The sequence below is a fragment of the Seriola lalandi genome, unplaced genomic scaffold, assembly GCF_002814215.2.
Source record: "Seriola lalandi dorsalis isolate HSWRI2012SDOR001 ecotype SW California unplaced genomic scaffold, Sedor1 jcf7180002054832, whole genome shotgun sequence".
Taxonomy (NCBI): Eukaryota; Metazoa; Chordata; class Actinopteri; order Carangiformes; family Carangidae; genus Seriola; species Seriola lalandi.
This window is the reverse complement of record NW_019525385.1, coordinates 1549694-1573543: the sequence shown is the minus strand read 5'-3', so window position 1 is coordinate 1573543 and position 23850 is coordinate 1549694. Positions and strand designations below refer to the sequence as shown.

Here is a 23850-nt window from a genome sequence, read left to right as displayed (position 1 = left end):
TTCTGTTGCTTGCCGGCGCGATGACTCCTGGTTTCCGTTTCGGTCATTTTGCTGTGAGGGGGTTTCTGTAACAGCAGTGCGCAGCAGGGAAAAAAAAAAAAAAAAAAAAGAGGAGAAGTTGCTCAGTTGAATGCGCACGGCGGGATGCAGAGAGAGAGAGAGAGAGAGAGAGAGAGAGAGAGGGAGAGAGAGAGAGAGAGAGAGAGGGAGAGGGAGAGAGAGAGGGAGAGGTACGGCGGCTGGCTGCGTAGTACATGCAGCAGTTCGCGGTTCAACACTACAGCTGAAGCGTCGTGATCGAAATAGTGTCAAAGACATACCAGTCTTGTTCTAATGGCATATCGAGCTGGTTGATCATTCCACATGCCTGTAAGCTCTTAATGTCTTACTGTTTCTAAACAGTACACAGTAGTAGTTATACAACTTCCCACTATACTGATTCTTATCGTCATGTCCCATGGTCATGATGTGACGCTGTAGTGTGTCGCTTATGTTTGACTAGATACAACATTTCACCACCAACACTTGTTATAATGTCACTTGCTGATTCTCAGTGGTCAAGGCTAGATTACCAACTGGGCTAGCGGGGCATCTGTCCAGGGCCAGCAGATCCTCTGTGGCCCCTCACTCCATATCATTTGGTTCTCATAATGTAATCAGCTGCAACTTCATTAGAAATTTGCATCACTATGTGACCACTTCTTTGTCCTCCATCTTGTAGAGGGACCCAAAGTCTACTTTTAAGATCTTAACTGTTTTAGATTATTTTGTTTTTTTTATTGTATTTGTTGAAAAGTGTTAAATTGCTTCCATTCATTTCTGTCAGTAGTAATTTACACACAGAAATCCGACCGTTGTAAGGCTGCAAGCCACAATTATTTTCCATACTATTTTTTTTTCTTTAATAAGCAATCAGTTGGCCTATAAAATGTCAGAAAAGAGATTAAATGCCTTTTATTATTCCCTGAAACATTAAGTTGGCATATTCAAACAGCTTTTATTGACCAACCAACAGTCAAAAAAAAAAACCTAAAGCTGCTGAATTTACTATCATATAAAATGTGGAAAACTAGACAATATCAATCTATGAGAAGCTGGTACTGGTGATCTTTTTGGCGTTTTTGCTTAGGAAAAAAATGCAAACTCTGTCATAAAGATTGTTGCCACTTCATTTCCTGTCCCTGGTTGGTTTCTGTGTGCTTGAGGAAATAATGAAACTACTACTACTTCAGGGTTCAATAGGGGCCCAACTGATTTTTTTTCACCAAGGCCCGCTAGGCGGTTAATCCGGCCATGTTAGCATCCACAGGTACTGTGCAAAACAGTGATGCATGTAGCATGTAGGCTAACTACCTCACAGCAGCTGTACACTAACACACGCAGCACGACTCGACATTAATCGGTATGTGGCAGCGGCAGAGCAGTTTTTCATGTGCCATACACCGGCGGAACAGCAGGGACGCCACTTTATAATTCGTATACGACACTCGGCGTCTCTCTAAAAATGTCCATTCAGATTCTTTTGATTTGAAACAGCTGCTTACCATGGCTGAGCCTACTCACCGTGTGCTCTCCGACCGCGTTTCCTTACAGAGGAAGCTACCAAAGCTGCAGGGGATCCGGGTGCATGTGAGCTGTAGATAAAGATGAAAAAAGAAGGAAAGACGCGGCGTGCCGATCCCCGGTTTCTGGAGTCCTCTTAATGCCTCTTCCGATGCCGTTTTAAAGCAGCTGGTCGATGGGGAAATTGATGCCACCGTCTCTGAATGCCCCATTGGCTGTTTCCTTAACTGATGTTTACCGCCCTCCCTTTTTTTTCAAACATCAGAAAGTCTGATCTGAATGCGACTCTTAATCTGATGAAACATTGCAGAAGATAGTAAACACACAGGTCACCTCTCATGACATCATGATGTCATACGGCACTGACGGTCTCAGTCTAACATGAGGCTGTCGAGATATTTGCATTCATATGACTGTGCCCTTTACCCTGACTGACATGAAACTCATCTCCAAACAAGTGCAGACAATGTGGAGTTCAAATCCAAATCTGCTGTTCTACAGTCTTCAATTACCAATTTCAAGACAAGTCTAGTCTGGCATGGTTGTGAACAGCTGCCAAATTATCCCAACTGTGCTCAGTTAGAGTGCAACATTCCAGTAGATTACATTAAAATTATTTTCCTCAAATGTTGAAACCAGCAACCACAATAGGTGGGAGTTTATGTGAAACTTTTTTGTTATGATGTGATGGCTAAATATAACAATTTTGATTTCACTGTCTCAAGCACATGATACCACAGATATGTACCGCTGACTGATATGAACCCCAGCACAGTTGTTGGCAGTTGTTGTGGGGATAAAAAAGTTAATTTCCCTGTTTCACTGCTTCTGGCAAAACCTTGATGATCTTGTGCATAAAGCATGATCATCCCATTACTTCACTCAGGAGATAAAACAACATCCGATCTTTGACCCATGTCACAATATATGACCCCACATAAACGATGGTAACCTCTCAGTAACAAAACTGTACCACTCATACTGTACAAAGATTATTTTATGACCTTTAGTGAACTGGAATGAATGGGATGACTCTACACAGAGGTTGTGCAACAGCTGTTTTAGGGCCAATGTTTCAGAGAATGATGGAGCCAAAGAAGTTGTAATGGCACCACCTACTGCACAAGTACGGCTACTGCAGGGCAGACAAAGAAGTAGGGCAACAGGGGATGGGTACAATAAAATGACCAAGCTTAAAGTGTACAAAGACTGTGTAGCAGACTTTATAGACCAAATGATTAATCAAAAAAAAAAAAAAAAATAGACAGACAATAAAAATAATAATTTGTTGCAGCGTTACCACAGAGGAGGTGTAATCATGAAACTAAGTGAAAACATCTGTGTGGGTGTAAGATTATTGTAGGTGGTTACAATCATTTCCATTATCATCTAACATATGTACATCATTATTCAACTTTGTTGCTTAGTTTTCATAAGCAACTAGCATTGTTGGTGATGGGTTAAAGCAAACTTCTAAACACAAAACATCTGCTACCTCTCAAAAAGTAGCACCAGTTCACAGTGAGGAGTATGTGGGAACATGTCCACAGGCACAGCCAGCGTTGGAGAGAATGCCTCTCCTGAGAGTTTTTTCGGCAGGTCGGGTTCACAACAAAGTTGTCTGAAGTTTCTCATAGCCTCTCCATCTGGTTTACAGGAAACATAGACCAGTCGGCGGATAGAAGGTTGGTTTCGTAAAGCTCGGACCACTCTGTAGTGCAGGCCAGCCCGAGCAGGGTTTACCACAGCTGTAAGGCCTCCAGCTGCAGAGCTCAGCTGAGACATGAGGCCAGGAAGCACCACCTCTGCCTTCCCAGGGATAAACTCGCAATTCAGTACATTGTTGAGTGCTGCATTGTGTCTTGCATCTTCCACTGCTTGTTCTATGAGCTCTATACCAATAATTCTGTCCACTCTGGGGGATATAGTAATGCCAATAGCACCAGTCCCGCAGCACACATCTAGAAGAGTACCACCGACTCTTGCTTGTCCATCACCTTTCTCAGCGTTTGGGACACAAAGGTCTCTCACTGTACCATAGAGCACCTCAGCAGCAGCCTGGTTCACCTGGAAAAAAGCATCAGCAGAGATGCGGAACTTGAAGCCCAGGACCTGTGAGTGACAAAACAACTTAGGGACAGACACTGAAAGACAAACATAATGTAGGCATACATGGATTTTGCGCTACCTGCTCTTCTCTGTCTATTATCATCATAAATTCAACACTTATAGGGACAATCAACAATTTTACATTAAGAAGTCATGTGAAATAGACTGAAATGGGCATATGTCAGTACTGCTGACATTTTACAATCTAAATTACCCCATTTTTTTCTGTATATCAGATGATATAAGCTACAAAAAAAATGTCATATTGTTCCAGTTTATTTTTAACTGCTGATAATTGACTGATTTTGATGAACTTGACTTTGTTCCAATCTCAATTTGTAGGATTAGGAAGTACAATGCCAAAATGTCATGGCTGTATGGTACGCTATGTGAAGTCCTTTAGAGATTCTCTGTAATTTTGCCCCATTACCTCCTCGTATATATGTGGCTGACCATGCAGGAGCTGGTAGGGGGATTCCTCATGACTGCAGCGAGTCATGCTGCTCTCCTGGAAGAACAGTGAGTCCAACTGACAAACTGATCCAGGACCCCGTATGAAGTAATCCACCAGGTCAGCCTTATGGATGGCCACCTCATCTGGGGTTAGTGTCTGTGGATGAAAGTACACTATAGCCATGGTGTGGCCCTCTGTGTTGGTCCTCACTGTGACCTCTCTCCAGTGACCCCCAGTGTGGAACAGCAGGCAGGGCTCCAGGGAAGAGAGGCGGATGAAGTCCTGATAGCATCTGGCCACCAGTTTGTGCTTCTCCGGCATGTTGAGCAGGTGGTCTCCGTTGATGCAGACAATGTTTCTTCCCTTGCCAGTGCCCACGTAAAATCCAACTGTCTTTGGATTTCCATCTACTCCTTTGTTGACAGAAAACGTAGACTTGTTGCGGTAGCCATCCCTAACTGGGGATGGCAGAATAGGAAGGACAGGGAAGCTGAGTTTACCTTTCACAGGTGATGAGAATTGTGATTGGTAGTCACCTGCAAGATGACCAGAGAGCTGAGACAGTATCCTTTCCTGGTGATTTTGCTTGAGCTCAAGTTGCTCATCATAGCTCAGCCTACACAGAGGGGTTACTGCATCAACTAGCCGTTCCTCCCATGGCAGATGATCAGTCCAGGCAGGTTTCTTGTGACTTTTTCCCCCCCGTTTCTTGGACGGTGGTTTCCCAATAGTGTCATTAGTTGAAAACAACAGACAGGTTTTCCTAAAAGAATCCAAAATATTGCGTTTGACAAACAGGACTGACCTACTGCATGTAGTTGCCAGAGCCATTTAGACTGCCAAAGAAGTGGCTAAAAATGTATAATTAACCGCAATGACTTTAAATATCAGAGTTTAAAGCGTGTTTTTCAGTCTGGTGTTAATGGAGCGCACGCTGAAGGTTCAATTCAACTGTTATGACGTATAATTAATAAGTCAGCCGTCGTCGCTACGTCATCTCCGTGCGTCCCGGGGCAAGTAAACATTTCCGCTGTATCGCGATGGACTCAAACAAGGACGAAGCGGAGCGGTGCATTAAAATAGCCCTAAATGCGATCAGAAGCGACCAGCCAGACAAAGCCAGGAAGTTTCTGGAGAAGGCACAGCGCCTGTTTCCGACAGACCAAGCCAAAAGTACGTCGAATAAACCTCTGTTTCGTCGGTGGTTGTATGTGTAACGGTGGGCCATCGCTGTGAAACCCAATCAGCTAACGTTAGCATAACCATGTTACCGTTACACCAGCTGCTCCTAGCTTACACTGGTACTTGTAGTCTTTTCCGCCTGCAGCCGCAATCTGTCTGATATATTTGGTTACCCATTGTCTTAAATTTGTGCTTATTTATTCGCAGTTAGCATTTAAATTCTCTTCGTTCTTTTTAGCCGTTGCAGTGCTAACCGTTAGCTCACCGTGCTAATGAATTAACTGACTGGTAATTATTTTTGCGGTTGGCATCCTGGTATAATATTGCCCCAGATGTGTGTTCGTATTACTTGGCTTACAGTCAGATACAGACAATCGTGGAACAGAAAATTGTCTCCGATTCCCTTTGGTATCGCCCTAAATATGATAAGCGCATCAAAAGCCATTCAACTCTGTTCACATACGAAGTGGTTAAAGTATTACATAAATGTCTCAGATCAGAGTGAAGCTATATTGAATCTTTCGAACTATCCCTCGCACCGTGTGAGGTTTAAAGTTACCCAGAGGAATTTGTTTAGGTTAGGTTGTTAATGGTTTAAATCAACCCACACAAACTGAAGAAAATGAGTAATGTTTTACATATATGATTGCAAGGCTTTGGCAATGCAAAGGTTTTGAGTAAATGTGAGAGATTCTTTTGTGTAAAATATTGGATAAAATTTAATATCTACCAGTGGGTCTACTGGCAAGTAAGATGGATGGAGAAAACAATTGCAGCACTTGATGGAATTAGCCCTTCTCTTAGTGAAAGTGACAACTCTTATCAAATGGAGGGTCAGTTAATGAAGACAGCTGTGTTGCAGATTATTTGGATTTAGTATCTATGGAGCAAGCAGCATCCGTCATTTTTTGGAAACATGCCTTCAAATGGCTTTAAGATAGGTATCATGAACCAAGTCATCACCATTGTCTATTTGCTTTTTTGTTATATCTTAAATCTGGGGGAAAAAAATAATAATATGGCCTCACTTTCTTTACAGACTTACTGGAGTCGTTAGCACAGAATGGAAAGCCTCCAGAGGAGAATGGCAATCCTGTGAATGGAGATGGACCCTCTATGAGGCACCGCAGTCACAGAGACGAGACTGAGGGGTCTGCACAGGCGGCCACAGACTCGGCCAAATCCTACACCGCAGAGCAGCTGGATGCTGTCAGAAAGTCAGTGCACATGTGGATCTGTCGTTAGTGTCAGTAGAGCTGGGCGATGCTGACAAAATTAAATCTCACTGTGTGTTTACTGTGACAGTCCATTAGTCACACAGGTGATCTACAGAAAATTTATCGACAAATCAAGTAAAAACACAGAGCATGGTCAAGGGGTTGGGGATGTGAAATATTATATTTATATTATTGTGTTGACCAATCAGCGTCAAGCACAGATTGTTCATGGCACTCAGCTGGAACAGTCAGATAACTTCATTTTAGTTCTGCTTTTATCATAAAAGAAAATGCTTCGTTTGTGGTTTGATTATATGAAAACTACAATCCACTGTGATGTTTTAGACAGTAAATGTAGTTGAATGTATTGTATATCATTTTTGTAGAAGGCATTAAAGCCCGATTAAAATCAGTCTAGACAGTGTAAAAATGTTTTTGATCAGAGTATTTGAAAATTGCAAAATCATGTGCACAAGATCCATCCAGATTAGTATTTTTTCTTTTTGCTGACCGTTCACTGTGAGACTGCCCCTGTCCACTGTCTATAGAGAATAGACAACATTCTCAGAAATAAGTTAAAGGTGCAGATGAATTATGTGGTTAGCTCATACATTTAGAAGTGTCTGTTGATGTCATTACTTATAGCTTAATGTGGAGGTATCCGTGCGTTGAGGTTCCATTGTTTTAGTTGGTTTGTTTTTTCCGCAATCTGCTAACCATCTCTGGTGGGTGTTTTTTTTTTGTTGTTGTTGGTTTTGTTTTGTTTTTTTTTACTGCAGGATTAAGAGCTGTAAAGATTACTACCAAATTCTGGGAGTTGAAAAGGCCGCCTCTGAGGAGGATCTTAAAAAGGCTTACAGAAAACTGGCTCTGAAATTTCACCCAGATAAAAATCACGCACCTGGAGCCACAGAGGCATTTAAAGGTAAATTAAATGTATTCTCCACTGCTTTTCTATGGAGAATATGTAAATGTAAGTTAACTACATGCAAGCATATTTTTCGTGTGTGTGTCTTTCAGCTATTGGTAATGCCTATGCTGTTCTGAGTAATGCTGAGAAACGAAGGCAGTATGACCAGTATGGAGAGGAAAGATCACACCCAACCAGACACAGACACCATCGTGATTTTGAAGCAGACATCTCACCAGAGGACCTCTTCAACATGTTCTTTGGTGGAGGCTTCCCGTCAAGTAAGTAGAGACCAGATGATGAATGAAGTCTCAGTCAGGAAGCTGTACTAATGCAGCACTATGGAGGCTCAAGAGTATTTCGTTTTTCATGTTTGGAATAACGTGTGCATGGCTGATTAAACCACTTGATATGACAGCAAGCCACACAAAGCCACCAGTTCGCCATCAGCAGTCTTTAGAGCTTGTTTCACCTTTACTGGTAGTTTTTGCACTTCGTCTGGAACTGCTGGTTTTACTCAGCCCTTATCAGTGATCATTCTCAGGTCGGGTCTGAGAGAGCTGTCTGACTGGCTGTTCAGCCTTGTGAATCTCCTTCCTGTTCAGTCACGCGTTTTCTTTTCTACTTGCACAAGCAAAAAGCCACGGGCTGATGCTAAGCACAAGTTCATAGTGCCGTCATCTTATCGTTAACATCTTATGAGCATATGACAAGACTGTTTTATCAGATTCACAGCAGCATGCAAATGGTTTGCTGTTTGTTTTGTTTGCCTTTCTGTGATGTTCACTGGAGTGAAAATACAGACTCTTGTTATTTCTTCTGTAATGACTACATCAGTTCTGCTGCTGTATAATGTCATAAATACTCTCTACTCTAGACCAGCCTAGTTAAAAATCGCCTGTAAACATTCTTCCTAAATACTCGAGTCCCTCTGGTTGACGATGTGATATATAGTGAGTTCAGTAACTGATTGGACTGAAAACCTGCGTTCGCTTAGAGTCACAGCGCTGCTGAGTGCCACATCTTATTTTTTTTTAATCTAAAATTCTTTTTAGGTAACGTACATGTTTACAGGAATGGAAGAATGCACTTTGCACATCATAATAGGCAAGAACGACGAGAACAACAGAGAGATGTAAGTCCTGTCTGTAACACTTGAATACTAATACACTTGAATTTTGTACCAGCTGATGTATCGTCTGTAATAAACAATAATCAAATGTATTTTTTCTTTTTGGACAGGGAGGTCTGGCTCTGTTTGTCCAGCTGATGCCCATCTTAATCCTCATCATTGTTTCTGCTCTCAGCCAGATGATGGTCACCCAGCCTCCCTACAGCCTTAGCTACCGCCCGTAAGTGGTTCAAACAACGTGGAGATCTTACTGGGTTTGTGTGAAAATGTCTCGATATCTGTCTCACTCTGTTGTTATACATTCTCTATGCATCAGGTCAGCTGGACATATTCACAAAAGGCATACATCCAACCTGAAGGTGCCTTTCTATGTGGGAGACCGTTTCAACGAAGAATATTCAGGGAATAACCTGAAGAATGTTGAGAGAAGTGTAGAACAGGACTACATCTCCAACCTCAGAAACAACTGTTGGAAAGAGAAGCAGCAGAGTAAGTTTTACAGTAGGGCTGCTCATAACAATCTTAATTAGCAATTAATCACATGGTTATTTTCCTGTTTAACCACTCAATTATTTGGTCTGTAAAATGACAGAAAAACTGCACACCAGGTGTACATATTTCAGTTGTTTGTTTTCTTTGGCCAGCGTTCGCAAACCCAAAGCATTCTATTTTATTATCATAAAAGATCTAGGAAACCAGCAAATATTTACATTTGTAAGGCTTTAAAAGTTACATAAACAATAAATCTATTATAGACTTTGTTGCAGATTCCTTTTCTATTGATTGATTAATTATTGAACCAAAACATTTAATTTGCTTTAGTTTACAGTACTGCAACTGCACAGTACGCCACCTGGATTTCAGCTGGTTTTCTTTTCTTAGTTTGGTGTGTTCTTATTTCCTTTTTGAAATGCAGTGCTAACACTTTTTGAATCGATTCCAACAGCTTCCAAAGGAATAATGTAAAGCTTGGATTGTGTGCCTTAATGTTCATAGAGTAGTTGACTGAACCCTAGTGTGCTGACCTACTCTCCTCTTGTACTTTCAGAGGAAGGCTTACTGTATCGTGCCCGTTACTTTGGGGATTCTGAGTTATACCAAAGGGCACAAAGAATGGGCACGCCCAGCTGCTCCAGACTATCTGAGATTCAGGTTATATTGGATGGATAGAAACCACTTGCACATATATGGGTAAGTTGCACAAATATCACATTACATCACACACACTTTTCAGAGCATGTTTTTGGATAGATTGCCAACCTTCCAGGCTGCCGTTGCCATTCGTTTTAATCCATTACAGCGCACATTTAGTCAGCTTTATTTTTGTCTGTTCAACTGACATCTCAAGAGTCAGGTGTCGAGGTTTCCCATACGCATTTTACTGCACCAAGAGCATTCAAAACTTGCCCCGGTAACCATGTGATGACAAAACGTTGCCCAATAAAAAGGCATCAGTAAAGGCCACTAATGGGTCAATGTGATAGATTATCTATATCGAGCAAGGGTCAAGTCTCTGCAAGTTGGGTTTTATACCATTCTGCAATGAACAAAAACATATGGCTGTCTGGAAGGAAGGAAATATATTTTAAAAATATGCAACAAAAAAATTATTTGAAGTGTGAATGTTTTGATTGTAGTAGTTAATTGGCTAGAACATGCAAAATTGTGTATAATTAATTGTTTTCTGCAGTTGTTCCACTGATACTGAGTATTGCACAAGTGACAATAAGTAATAAATGATTTATGTAGATGTTTTCATGAATTTTTTTTGGTTGTATGCACATGTGAAGGAATCTAGTAAAAGTTTGTCCCATGAAAAGTAATTGCTGCACAACTGTCACTGATTCTTTTTTTTTTTCCTTAGGTTCATCGGTACTTGAATCTAATTAGAAGAAATCGGTCGGAGCCCAATCAAATTGGAGCATATTTCTGCAGCAAACCAAGAGAATCAAAAATGCCTTACGCGCAGTGGGCAGCAGACCTCATCAGGGAACCTCTCTGCAACTCGGTGTAGATTGACTTCCTGTAGAACTGTGAGAAGCTTTGAGTTGACTGCTGACATTTTCTTACTCTAGTGTCTTCAAGTGGGTGGGAGTCCGCAGGGCATCACGGTGGAAAGTAAGAGCATATTTGAACGGTTACAAAGCTGCTAAGATTAGCTTTCTCTGTCCCAGTTTTTTTTTTTTTTTTTTTTTTTTTTTGTTTTCCTTAAATATTTTGAGAAACCTCATGGCCTTCTCATAGACAGATGTCTGAGCCACTCACAAGGAAAGTGTGTAATTTTTATAGTTCTTACCAATGTAAATATTCATTTTACTTTTAACAGTGCAGGGTTTATTGAAGTTAATATCATATACTATAATGTTATTATGTGGATTCGCTTGTAGTCTGTTGGATCATAAGTATTGAAAATGATTGCACAAATAAAAGTAAACCATATTTATTAAATTAACATGCTAAAATTGTATAGAAGTTTCTCTGAATTAAATTTGTCCAATGATTGATGGATGCATATTTTTTTTCTTTTAAAACACAGAGGCACACACACACACACACACACACACACACATATCTCTCTCTCTCTCATGTGCTTTTATAACAAGTTGATCCATGTGTCCATAATCCATAATGCCTGCTTCCCCCTCAGTGCAGTGCACAAAGAAAATGGATGAGCTGCTCACAGCTGAAAAGCATTAAAATAAATTGTGGGTGGTGGTGAGATGGCTCCAGAGAGATAAATATTAACTTTTCAAAAAAACTGATATTCCAAAGTTGCAGTGAGATTGACATTGCATGTATTGTTGCATTTTTTATTTGTAGCAAATGGTATGTTCATTTATTTTGAATATGCTAACTGCTAAAAGAGTATGCTACGATAATTCGGATGTAGTACATGCTGTATATGGGTATGGAAATGGGACATAGAAAGTTAGAAGAAAACCATGATGAAATATAATAGAAAATAATTTATTTTTATGTTATTCAAGTAGTTCAAAATACAAGACACAAGTTTCAGATGATAATGTTTGACTATCAAATACATAAGCCATTCCCGTAAGGGTTTGACTTTACATTCATAGGAAACAAACTGATCCATGTTCAAACATGGGTCTTCATTGTTGAGTCACCTGTTACAAGGTGAGTAGCTGCCATGAGACTGGTTCCAGCGAAACCTTGTTATTGCCATTTGACGTGTTACTTCTTCTCACAGTGCACATGAATTTTATTCAGATTATGAGGGGAGAAGAGTGCTTGGTCAGCAGCACTCCTCAATCAGCAGCTCCCCTGAACAGTACAGTTTCCTTTTAATAGCCCTGAAGCTCGTGCTCAGCCTCTGAGCGTGTCGGTGCCCCGGAGATGCTGCAGACGTCTGTGGAGCTTGAAGAGCTTCTGAACCTTTGGCCACAATCCATTTGACTCAAACCTCAACACCAGGGTCACATGGAAGGTTGGGACCAAGGTGGCATCCACTGCTATTTGGTCCACAGTACAGAGAGAGCCCTGTTCTCCCCTGTCTACACACAAGTCGATGAGTGCGCCCCTGAGGCCGCAGGGCTCACACACAGCCAGGTGGAGCAACTCCTGGCTGATACTGTGCAGCAGACAGTCTGGTAAAATGAGTTTGGAGCAGCCCAGGATGTGGGACGCGTTGTTGAGACTTTGTGTGATGGTTGCTACAAGTTCTGCAGCTAAGGTTTCCTCCAGGGGATCACAGAATAAATCTGACTCTGACAGGGACATGTCTGCCACAGATCCTAGAACAAAAGAATACATATTGAGTCTTGTTTGGTGGTGCAGTATTCACCCTAAACTTTTGATTCTGTTTTCTGATTAAAAATAGGTGCAGGTTATCAGTAACAGTAAATCTCTTTTAACCCCTTTGTACTTTGTGGATTCATTTTCTTTCTTTTTCCATGTTCAAGTAAACAAAACAACAACACCAAAAATTACTAAAATGTTATTCGGCCACCGAAACAAGAGACAATGGGGTTTGCTCAGACAAAAGCCAGCAACACTCACCAGTTTCACTCCTGCAGCACCGATCTGCTGTGACCCTCTGATTGATCCCCTTCAGCTCAGTCAGCCTATGCAGCAGGCTGCCCCAGGACAGCCGCTTTGAACCCCTGTCCTCTGCTGGGGAGGGAGGAAAGCTGCCGTCCAGGGACTGATTGCAAGAAAAAGACATATTCTACAAACCAACAGAAAAGGATTGTAAAATAAAATAAAAAAAATAAAGAATAAAAAAGAAGTGCAGTGGTATCCTCAAACAGCGAGTGCCCCCACCTCCAGAGCCAGACCAGCTGGAAAACACACGATAACAATGGAACAAAGCATTAAATACCCAAGCCAGAACACCCCGCCCACTGCCTTTGTCAACCAATGAGGTTTCAGATCACGTCCTCAGCTCTCTACCCTGCCTGGTAACATTTCTGGTCCCTTTGATGAAGCAAAGGCCAGGACCCCCACCCCAGACCTCGCAGTTGCCTGACCCCCAGCCAAACTTAAACACAAGTTTTTGTTTTTCTAAAATAATTTGACCCTTAGATATTAAGTTAAACAGTCAAACCGACAGGCCGATAAACCGTCGGTTAAAACGACAAAAAGACAACAACCACCCTCCCACTTTCTGGAGAAATGAGACACGATGAAAGCTGTGGAAAAACTCATTCCTGTGAATGGCTGTAGGGCCCGACACGTATCGCACGTAGGCCTCGTGTGTTTTTCATTAGATGATCAGAAATGCTGAGCATGCATTGTGGACCTTTTTTTAAACCAATGCATCCAAATTAGGATTCTGTTTATAAATGCTTATAACAGTGTGTGTTTATGATCCTGGCAGAAACTCAGCTCCAGATGCTATCATGGACTATAATTGTGATCATACTTAAACACAGGTTATCATAGAATTCTAGTCATCCACCTTCAAAATAAAATTAAAAAATGATAAAGAGCTTGATTTTCTTAAAAGAGGTTGTTGTGTTTACAGATGTGTATTCAGATATTTAGACTGCATGTGTTAATTGTTTCACACAGAGTTAATCATTTTGCTAAATGTGTGTTTATCTTGTGTGTGAGGATGGTGGTGTTGGTGTATGTGGCCACTGTGCTCATTTAAATACGTTTAATAAAATAACCATCAACTCTTCTTATTATTCTTATTCGAGGAACTGAATCCCAGAGGTTTAGAGTAGCAGCCTCGCCTCTGTCCAACTCCTTTGACTCCTAACATTACTCACACCATCCCCCACCCCTGAGAAACACTGCACTCATGCTTAGTTCACATCAGAGTTGGCCCCCATGTATTAACAGTGTGTGGTTTTTGTCTTTGCATTTAAAGGTTATTTTTGAATTTGTAATGTTTGTGTCTCAAGTTTGATTTACATGGGAGTATATAAGCCTATTATATGCAATTTAATGGGATGCTGGTCAAACGTAGATGGTATAGAATGTCCAAAATGAAAGAGGATTGCTGCAAACTAAAGCTCAGCTCCAGACCCTTTGAGCAAAACACATTTATTTGATCATTTTTGTACAGAAAACTACATCCAAAACCTGTACAAAATGTTCTTTCAATAGACCTACTTAACACAACTTGTTTATGCTGGAAAAACAGGTTTACAGTAATGGGAGAATATGACATCTTGGATATTTGGATTTAGGCCTTTACCTACTTGCTAATGGTGGAACAGTCCTCTGCTGGGCCTGTCCTAAATGGTGTAATACACTGCATCTCCACATCATGGCGCCACTTCATCACCTATAAATTACATACAATGACAACGCTGTGGTGTGGTGTGTGAGCATGGAAAAATGTCTATGCCTGAGTGCACCTATTATTTTGAGTGGATGTAACCATGAACACTCTTTTTGACATGCATTCATTCATGTGCAAGTGCACTTTAAAGGTGTTTTTTTTTTCTTTTCTTTTTTTTCTTTATGTCTGTCTGCACGCAAAGTTTATCATTTAACTTAGCTTCAGTTTCAACACCAAGCTGTTTGGGGTAAAAGATTATTTGTGACATGTCATGGAAAAAAAGTAAACTGGAGAAGAGGAAATAAAGCATGACAGGCTCTGTGTTTTACAATTCAAACAGGCCTGAGAGAGCTGTTAGGCTGGCCAGCCTCGGGCTATGTAATTCATGTATAATAAATCTACTACCAAATGGATTGTTAAGAATTAATTCTTTTTTTTTTTTCCCGGAACAATTTGCTTTAATCTGAGGTACATTAGACGGAATCACAAAGAAAAACCTTTGCCTTCTTATATTTTTCATTCCAAAGAACTGTCTGTTACAGTAATTGGTGTGAAAATAACTGAAGCAATTATAAGGCACTTACAAGTGGAGAATGCAATATATTAACACCTGAGCTAGCTCAGATACAACCTTCTTCTTCAGGCTTTTTTGAATATGTGTTTGTTGTTAATTAATTCAGAAACGGGTAAGATCCCCAGATTTTGTTTGCCAGGCTGTAGCTATAGCAACAACATACTGTTGAGAGCAGGATCCACCTCACTGATGCTGATCTGTTTTGCTGAAGCTATGGTGTAACAATCTTGGATGCGTCATTGTTTTTAATCATTGTTCATGACATGAAAAACGAGTGTTAGCCAGCATGATTCTAATTAAAGAAGAAATAGAGTATCACTGCATATCACTGGTAAATATCCCTACATATAGTCTTTCATTCCTCTGTCATCTAAGCCCTGTGTTTATCTGGAAATCCTTTAGTTCTGAGCACAGGACTCTCTGTTTGGCTCTATGTGCCTGCGTCACCTGAAGTCGGAGCTGGGACAGTGTTCCATTTAGGTTTTGATTTATTGCTGGAGGAAGCAGAAGCAGACCTGCACTCTCAAGGTGGGGCAGGAGAAACTGTGATGTTTGGCAAGTTTTGCTGAGATGCACTCTTCTTTATCAAAGCGTTAACACTTTGTACACCAATTTCAAATAACCTATGCTTTGAATATTAGCTTAATGGAGCGCTGGACTCTTCATTCTTGGCAGACCTTGAATTAAAAGTAAAGTCTGTGGGTTTCTTTAAGTTTTTAAAACATTTGGGAACGATCAAAAAGTGAAGGATCAAAAAAAAAGGAAAAAGAAAGAAAAACATGACTTAGCTTAAACCAGTTGAAATAGGCCTTTAATCCACATTAATTTTTTTTTTAAACAATATTTCCCAAATGATCTAATACAAACAAATTACCTATTTCACACTTTAAGCATGGGCCCACTAGAGCAAACAGTATTTGACTACAATCTAAGAAACATTATAGTCAACTGATGGTATGGAAAGTATGACATTGCTCATTGCTTTCAAAGGTACAAGCATTATCTAAGTTTAACTTGATTTACAGAAAGTTAGCAGGGGTGCAGTGTAGCTCAGGCAAAATCTATGATAACCACACAATTAAAGAAGCTGCACAGTCGTGCTACATGAATGTGAATTACATGAAATCCATATATTTTTGCACTTTCTATACACTCTTCTTCTTCTTTTGTACATATTTCAGGAGATTCATATAATGTACTTTTTTTTTTACATGTACTTTATTCAGTATTTAAATCTGGCTCAGTGGGGTTTTCATCATTGATTTATTCTTGTTGTCAGTCGCAGAATCCGAGCACTGAATGCAAATGTATTTCCCCTGGAAAAGGTATGATTGTTGTTTCCCTTCACCGACTTGACGCAGAACACCCAAAGGAACTGGATTATTTGTAGTTTGTATGGTCGTGCCTGTGAATGAGCCTTATTATTGATATTGATTGAATGTCATTAGGCAGAGAGGCTGCATTGCTAAGTGATAGGCACAGGAGTAAGAAAGTCAATGAATACATGATGGACTGTGACCACATGACATCAGACAGAGAAAAATATCCTGATCATTATTTATAAGTACTCTTACCGTGATCTGTCCCTGAGTGAAGCTATCTCTCATTTTAGAACTATGTGCATTATTTATCAATGCTGCCAATGTTATGCTTTTTGTGTCTGGTTTTGAATTAAACAGGACTTGTTGTTGCTGTTATGACTGTTCTTGAATCTGAAATCATTTTGCATGTAATTCGTGCTTATTGTTTCTATTCTTTTAGCTTAAAGGAATAGTTTGACATCTAGAATAATATGCCTATTCACTTATTTTTCTCATTGTCTAGTAACCATGAATGTACAAAATTTTGTGCAATCCATTCAGTGGATGTGGAGATATTTCAATGGATTAGTGAAAACTTTGCTAGTGTCATTAGATAAAAAGTCAGGGCATCAAAGTAATTACAGTTCATCCTCTGACTGGTCATTGATATCTGTACCATGTCATAATACAAAATCCATCCAACAACCAACCGACCCACAACCACACCACCATTCCTAACACCATGCTGCTAGTGAGGCTAAAATACAAAAGAATAAAAGGAAATAAATAATACTGTAATATAAAACTTTTTCAATTGCATCAAATCTTGAAAATGTGTTTATCCATATGAACTGTAGTTATTACTCAGTTTGGATTTCTAAACACAAAGCATTTTTGATTGCATTTTTGAGGATTGCAAACTTTAATAAAAAAGTACTTGTACAAGTAAATAAAACATTTAATAGATAAAGAACTTTCTCAGACACCATGAGTGGCCCTTGGGTACAGAGCATTATCTCATGTCTATGGTGTCTGCTTTTGATGACAGTATGTTTTGTTAATGAGCATCATCTGATCTTTACATGTCTCCATCCTGCAGCTATTCCATTAGATTCCCTCCCTTTCCTTCACAAAGCATCAGACCTGGGGAAACCACTCTCACATGACTGACAGTGGAGTGTATTTTTCCAGCTTTCATAAGGAGATTACCTGAAACCCCCTATGGCTCTGTGACTCTAGGATTACTCAGCCTTTTTTTTTTCTTTAACTGGCTCCAATAAATGAGATGATCATTGTTGGCCTGTCATGTTCTGCCCTCCTCTCTCTGGAACCCAGCTCTTTGACTGTCACATTTCATCTGTCTGTGGGTTCATGATGGGGTCTGTGTCTGACTCCCAGTGTAACATGTGCCTTGAAGGATGTGTAATTTTGATCACACACTGCTGTTTTCGCTTCATTTGACTCATTGCTCTTACTTTGATTAATGTCACTGAGAATGAAGCAGGCTGATGAGCACTGTGTTAAAACACTTCAGTATAACCACACCTAGCATTAGCTACAAACGAAGGACAGTCCGGTTCAAACTAACTGCAGATCTGCTGTTTGCACAAATGGATATTTTTCACCAATGTGAGTGTAAAGCTGCATAAAAAAGAGTGTGCTTGGTGTATGTATCAATATACAGGTATGTGGATTAAGACATGCTCTGTTGCTTCCAGACGCAGATTTTATCACATTCCAATTTTTGCATTATACTACGTGTATTCAGTTCAAACAACTTCCCCTCTCCCTATCTTTCCCCGTAAACTTGATTGCGTTCAGCTGAGAAATTACATGACACCCCCGTCTCATGCCTGCCTTCATTAAAGACACTCTTTTCAGTATGAAATAAAGATGGCATCAGTTAACTTCAATTACAAGCTGTCATTCAGTGCATCTCTCAGGGGACTGGCTGAGTGAGGCTGCAGCAGGGAGATATGCAGCAGACAGGGCAGATACAGTCAGGTGTTATAGCCATGGCACAACACAAATGCCCTGCTTCTCAGTAACATATCAGAAACTGCCATTATCTGTGGGCCATCTGAACACAGTAGAACAGAGATCGACAGCATTTGTGTCGTCTTATTACCTTAATCAATTATGATAATAATTCTGAGGCAGGGCAGCAGCGCAGAGCTCACTTTTCAAGCTTTATGAAGCCTTAATATCCACTTCTAGTCAGGTATATTTTACTGTTATAGTGGCAGTAAGGGCAAAAGGATAAGTTTGCCAAGTCACTCTCTTTTTTATGCAGAGATAGACAGACTGTGATCAAAGTAATATGTATAATCAATCACTCCATTAAGAATCCATTTACTTTATTCCAGACCATAGGTTCATCGTGATATCACAAGCCAATACAATAGCCCTGCAGTTAATAATAATTAATTTGTGACTCATTAATGTTCAGTTTTTGTTGATTCAGCTCAATGATATTAGACCATTTTCACAGCACGTGAACAACATTAATTGAATAATAATTCCTGGAACCCAAAATTATGTTTTCTGACTCCCTGACGTAGTTTACCAGGGCACTTAAACGGAACAGACCCATTGGTGTTGGTATGAATAGCACCTGTGCTTTACCTGCTATGACAGGTCAAAATGTCTGCTGTGCAAAATGCCTACTTCAGAGGCCATACAAAGGTCAAGGATTTTAAAGTGGCCAGGGTCTGTTTAGACAGCAAATATGACATTTCAAATGTAAAGTTCTATAAATTATATTAACATACAAAAAAGAAATATTGGACACTTTCTGTTTCTTTAATGAAAAATTAAAACTTTAATTATTGTGTCACTAAAAATACTAGGCTACTAGGAACCCCAAAATAAATTTTAAATACATCTGCTTTTTTTTTTTTTTTTTAAACTTTCCGTCAGTTTCCTTACCTGCCTCATCAGTGTCATTTGTACAGCCGGTCCCATTTTCTTTCCCAGTTCAATGGAACCATTACTGGTCTAGCTTTACTGAGATGGAGAGCCAAACTCCAAACCTGCTGGGAAAAAAGTGGCAACCTGTAGGACTGAACAATTACTCGAACATGGAAGTGTCAACAAGTTGCAGTTCTCGGAATGGCCACTTGAGGCTCGCTCTAAAAGCAAGTCAATTTCGATAGACTCCTATGTTAAAATGCTTTACAGCAGAAATAAGTTGACGGCGTGGTACACAAAATGGTTTTGCTCTCTATATTCTAGCTAATTTCCCCTTTCATGACAGATATAGGCAGGGTTTATATAATTCACCCATTTAAATGTTATTAATCCTTAAAGTTATGCATAGTTATAATTGAGGACGTGCCACTTTGAGTGACATTTGGGTTGAGCTTATGTTTGCCACCAACCAACATGACCATTTTTGGATTAGCAGGAGGTCAGGTGCAGCCAGGTACCACCAAGATGGCGTCGGCGGAGCGGCTAAATCTGAGCTACGAAATAGCTCTTCATAAACCTACCGGTTACTTAGGCTACGTCCATCTTTATTTACAGTTTATGCCCAAACCAGCTTCTCTTCTCCTCCATGTGTAAGTAACTTGACGGCTACATAATGTTACGTGTCTGTTTTCAACAGTGACCGGCCATGGCCAACGCATGATAACGTTAGCTAACTTGCTGTTACACATATTATGAATCTGTTCAGCAAATGTTGGTAGCTGGCTTACTGTCTTACTGCTTCGGTCTGAGGTACTGGTGGTCTAGCCAACATCTCGTGGCAGTGGCGACCTTATATATATATATATATATATATATATATATATATATATATATATAGTAATATGCTTCAGTACAGTTTTGAGGTACTTGTACTTTACTTGAGTAATTCCATTTCGTGCTGCTTTATACTTGTACTCAGATATTTATGTGCTAAGTTTTGAATGCAATTTAAAGGTGCTTTATTTGCACGGAAGTTTTAGAAAAACAACGTTGCCAAAGAATTAAGATACGTACAATTTCCAAAATGTAAAACTCTCTCTCTCTCTCTCTCTCTCTCTCTCTCTCTCTCTCTCTCTCTCTCTCTCTCTCTCTCTCTCTCCCTCCCTCCCTCTCCCCCAGCAGCAGAAGGAGCATCCTATAGGCTAATCACTTGGTAGTTTCAATCCAGCCTCAGCATCCTCCTCCTGTCAGAAGAGAAAAGCCGACAGCCGACAGTTTGCGAGGTGTTTTTGTCCGCTACCATGGTGGAAATTACGGATATCGTGTGCCTTCTCGTCCCGCTGGTGATGCTCACGGGGTCTACCTTCCAGACCGACGTGAAGAGCGTCAAAGAGGCGGAAAAAACGGGGAATTTCATGGAGGACGAGCAGTGGCTGTCCACCATTTCACAGTACAGCCGCAAGATCAAGCACTGGAATCGCTTCAGAGACGTAAGTCCGCCGTGTTGATCGAGAGATGCGCTGTAATGCAGTAGAAGAAACACGCACGCGGCCATTTAGAAACAGTAAAAATAGTTATCACAGACTTTCTTTGCCTGAAAAATAATGCACACAAACTTGGTGCTGTTGTTAAAACATGGCCCACACTGGAGAAACACACACACTTTAAATGAAGTGTTTCAAAATAAGAAATTATTGCGTGACCAAAATATATATATTTATTCATAGAATGTAATAAGATGGAGATGTATGAGGGATTGTGTTTATACTATCCACATTGTCACTTCCATGTACATGCTTAGCCTGATTTGGTTTTTGTTTATTGGTTATTCAAAAATATGGTGCACATTATGAGGGAAATGTATAGTTTGTGGAGATGGCAAAGGCAACTAGCTGCCACTGACTGGACATAGACTATTACTTTTCTAAATGCTTTCCACAAATTAAGGTTGTCCAAAGTGATTTTTAAATGGAGAGCTTCCATGAGTGGAAACTAGCTTTACCAGGAAAGCTGGGTCAAAGTTGCACACACAATCCATATGTAGGCTACTATTCTTCTTTTAGTGTATGGGCCCTTGGTTAATTATAAGCAATTAATGTCTTAGTCCCACTTGCACAGCAGGAGCAGTATAGACCTATTCCATCATACTGCCCCTAATATGGGTTACCTCAGATGTGTTTTCCAGATGTGCCCCAAGAGATTTCACAAACAAGAGAATTAAGCAATTAAAGCAGAGGGGTGGTGATTGATTGATGTGCATATTCACCTACTGAGCAGACTGAACTGGGTTGCAGGGATTGATTAAAGCCTGCAGGGTATGCACGGTGATATATTGCTGTGTCTGTGAATGTATAGACGTAGTTTTGCCTCCAGCTCTGTGCAATGATTACTAATGATCCCAACAGGATTTGGACAATAGTGCAGTTGGATTATGTTCCACATGACTCCTGTTAATTGGGTTTTAATTGATCCGGGGTGGTCACTGCAGCACGTGATGGGTATCATTATTGGATTTGAAATTTGAGCAGTTGGCTTGAGCATCTACATGAGAGCAATGCCATGTCTTCTCAGGAGGAGAAGGCGAGCCTTTCTAAATAATAACATCACAGAGAAGCTGTGGTGTCATTTTTTGATCCACATTCGTACACCTCCTTAAATTACACGTCATGGCTCGTAATGTTTGTGAAAATTGGCAACCACCCCTCCTGGGGACGGATTAGTTTGACTGTGATTACTTAAAGAGAATGTCCTCTGGAATTGTACTTAGGGAGGTAATGAAATTGTGGGCATGGAAAGATTAAGTCAGAATTATTGTGGGATTATAACTCACTGGATGCTGCTCCATATTTACACAGCTTTGATCCAAAATGTTACTTAGAGCAGCAGCTTCACTCTCAATTCAGCACATCATGATTGGCTTCGCTAAAAGAAAAAAAAAAACCTTCCTTCCAAGAGTGAACAAAAACACACCTGGAATATGTAAATATCCCGAGATTTTATCAGTTCAGGTTAAGTGGGATCATCTTCTTTACAGCGCTTAAGGGTTTGCCAGTATGAAGATGTTGCTTGCTCTGCTTTCCCTTTTTTCCTCGGTTTAACATCCAAGCTGCTGTGTGACACAACCAACCCCTACAGTTGTACACTGCATCTCTTTCATGATCATTATTCCCAGGAGCAATTTTCTTAATGTGTGTACGTGCGCATTTGTTTGATTGTGTCTATACTTGTGCAAGTGCTTAAGTGAGATTTTTGTTAAGGTTGTTGCGCGTGTGTGTGTGTTTGTGCGTTTGCGAACACATTAAAGGGCAGGAGCACTGGTGTCTCTGGTGATGATGATGATGACAGGAGAAACATCACAGAAGCAAACCACTGAACCTCCCGGGGGAATCACCGATAGAAACCTCTCTGATTTCTGCTTGCTGCCGTAGCAACAGCAGTCTATGTGTTATGGTGCTGAAATGGAGCCTGTATCACTGGGAGTTTGATGACTCTATCCCCTCAGCAGTCCTGCTTCAGCCTGGAGGAATAAGTGGAAACATCCTTTACTAGGATTTTTTTTTTCTTCTATATCATTAACACTGTAGGCCCCTTCAACTGAAATATAATTGTGCACCGTTTAGTATTTTCTTGATGATTCTTAATGAGAGCTGCTGAATATTGAATATAATGAACATTTAATTGCCGTTGCTTCATGTTGGTCTTTGAGCGAAAAAAAAAAAAATCTGAACTAGAAAATGAGCATTTCAGTCTCTGGGAATCATTTGGTTGATATATAAAAAAAATGCCAGTGACACACTTATAGGTATTCAGATTACGTAAATTGATGTTGACTTGCACAGTCCTCTGAGAGTTGAATGTTGAATATTAACCCAACACTGGAAAGCAATAATCAAAGCTGCACAACATGAAAGACGAGCTCTTTCAATCTCCCTCCTGAAAAAACACACACACACAGACGCACACAAACCCTCACACACATAAACACACACAATACATAGGCAGCAGAATGCGCACTGTAAATATTTCATATTTATTCTCTTACGAAATGTAAAAGCAGATTCAGGATAAGAGCCTCTTTCACTTCCAATAAAAATAGCTCCCTCACTTCAATTCAATCTATTTCACAGGAAGAGAAGGCGATTAGGTTTAACAGTTACAGTCAACAAATAACAGAATGGGATACCTTCAATCCTTTAATCTGACAGGTGCACTCAACATTTCATTCCAGTAATGCACCAAATCCAGGAAAAATAAATAAATAAATAGATAAGTGAAAGTAAAAGTGGGGAACAAGGAGGGTTATTAATGGTAACTGAATGCAGAAAGACTGACATCCTTGCTTAATTCTTATAAGTGAGTCACTTTTAGTTTAAATTAAAACCGTAAAGTTCTTACTAATAATGAATCTTCAATATGGAGGTCTAAATAGAATAAGAGAGCTCTTATGGCTAAAAGTGGAGACACACAATAGCTCATATCATAAAAATACATCTCATTGTTCATCACATGGACTCATTTTAATTTTAAGCACCATTTTTAACAGTCTCTGAATAAAGTTTGTTCAGCACACAGAAATTCGGGGACTCAATTATAGGGACAATTAGATGTCAACTGGGATCATCTCACCAGGCAAGTCAATCTTAATTTCACTATGAAATTAAATGGCTGGAGACTATAGCATTTTATGCAGAGCAGATCCAATCTGGTGTGTCTACTAAAGGCAAATCAACAGTAAATTCAATT

General features: G+C 40.1%; 3 protein-coding genes and 1 pseudogene across 4 annotated transcripts in view; 2 read left to right on the top strand and 2 right to left on the bottom strand.

Annotated features, from left to right (window-relative positions):
- Nucleotides 1-2542: 2542 nt before the first annotated feature.
- On the bottom strand, nt 2543-5152 carry trmt2b (tRNA methyltransferase 2B). The gene is made up of 2 exons (XM_023426570.2): nt 4103-5152; nt 2543-3675 (listed from the first exon to the last, which is right to left on the bottom strand). The coding sequence occupies exons 1-2, from the start codon at nt 4955-4957 to the stop codon at nt 3055-3057; spliced, it is 1476 nt and encodes a 491-aa protein (XP_023282338.1). The 5' UTR covers nt 4958-5152; the 3' UTR covers nt 2543-3054.
- dnajb12a (DnaJ heat shock protein family (Hsp40) member B12a) lies at nt 5138-11069 on the top strand. The gene is made up of 9 exons (XM_023426571.2): nt 5138-5299; nt 6348-6525; nt 7305-7450; nt 7546-7716; nt 8491-8570; nt 8678-8787; nt 8884-9056; nt 9616-9758; nt 10432-11069. The coding sequence occupies exons 1-8, from the start codon at nt 5167-5169 to the stop codon at nt 9735-9737; spliced, it is 1113 nt and encodes a 370-aa protein (XP_023282339.1). The 5' UTR covers nt 5138-5166; the 3' UTR covers nt 9738-9758; nt 10432-11069.
- A 444-nt stretch (nt 11070-11513) lies between these two features.
- Nucleotides 11514-12880, bottom strand: LOC111670037 (DNA damage-inducible transcript 4 protein-like; annotated as a pseudogene). Its single transcript, XR_015438479.1, has 2 exons — nt 12588-12880; nt 11514-12322 (listed from the first exon to the last, which is right to left on the bottom strand). The product of XR_015438479.1 is annotated as a DNA damage-inducible transcript 4 protein-like (transcript).
- Nucleotides 12881-19645: 6765 nt separating this feature from the next.
- spock2 (SPARC (osteonectin), cwcv and kazal like domains proteoglycan 2) overlaps nt 19646-23850 on the top strand; it is a 28635-nt gene continuing 24430 nt past the window's right edge. Inside the window, exons 1-2 of the mRNA XM_023426647.2 lie at nt 19646-19757; nt 20287-20597. Of these exons, the coding sequence (XP_023282415.1) occupies nt 20409-20597 (189 nt within the window). The 5' untranslated portion in view covers nt 19646-19757; nt 20287-20408. The remainder of the gene's footprint in view (nt 19758-20286; nt 20598-23850) is intronic.

Excerpts from the sequence above, each read along its gene's own strand:
- trmt2b (XM_023426570.2), bottom strand. The coding sequence starts at position 4,957 with ATGGCTCTGGCAACTACATGCAGTAGGTCAGTCCTGTTTGTCAAACGC. Across the intron at positions 3,676-4,102 it reads AGCCACATATATACGAGGAG|GTCCTGGGCTTCAAGTTCCG; the intron begins GTAATGGGGCAA and ends TGTCACTCACAG.
- dnajb12a (XM_023426571.2), top strand. The coding sequence starts at position 5,167 with ATGGACTCAAACAAGGACGAAGCGGAGCGGTGCATTAAAATAGCCCTA. Across the intron at positions 7,717-8,490 it reads TGGTGGAGGCTTCCCGTCAA|GTAACGTACATGTTTACAGG; the intron begins GTAAGTAGAGAC and ends AATTCTTTTTAG. Across the intron at positions 8,571-8,677 it reads GACGAGAACAACAGAGAGAT|GGAGGTCTGGCTCTGTTTGT; the intron begins GTAAGTCCTGTC and ends CTTTTTGGACAG.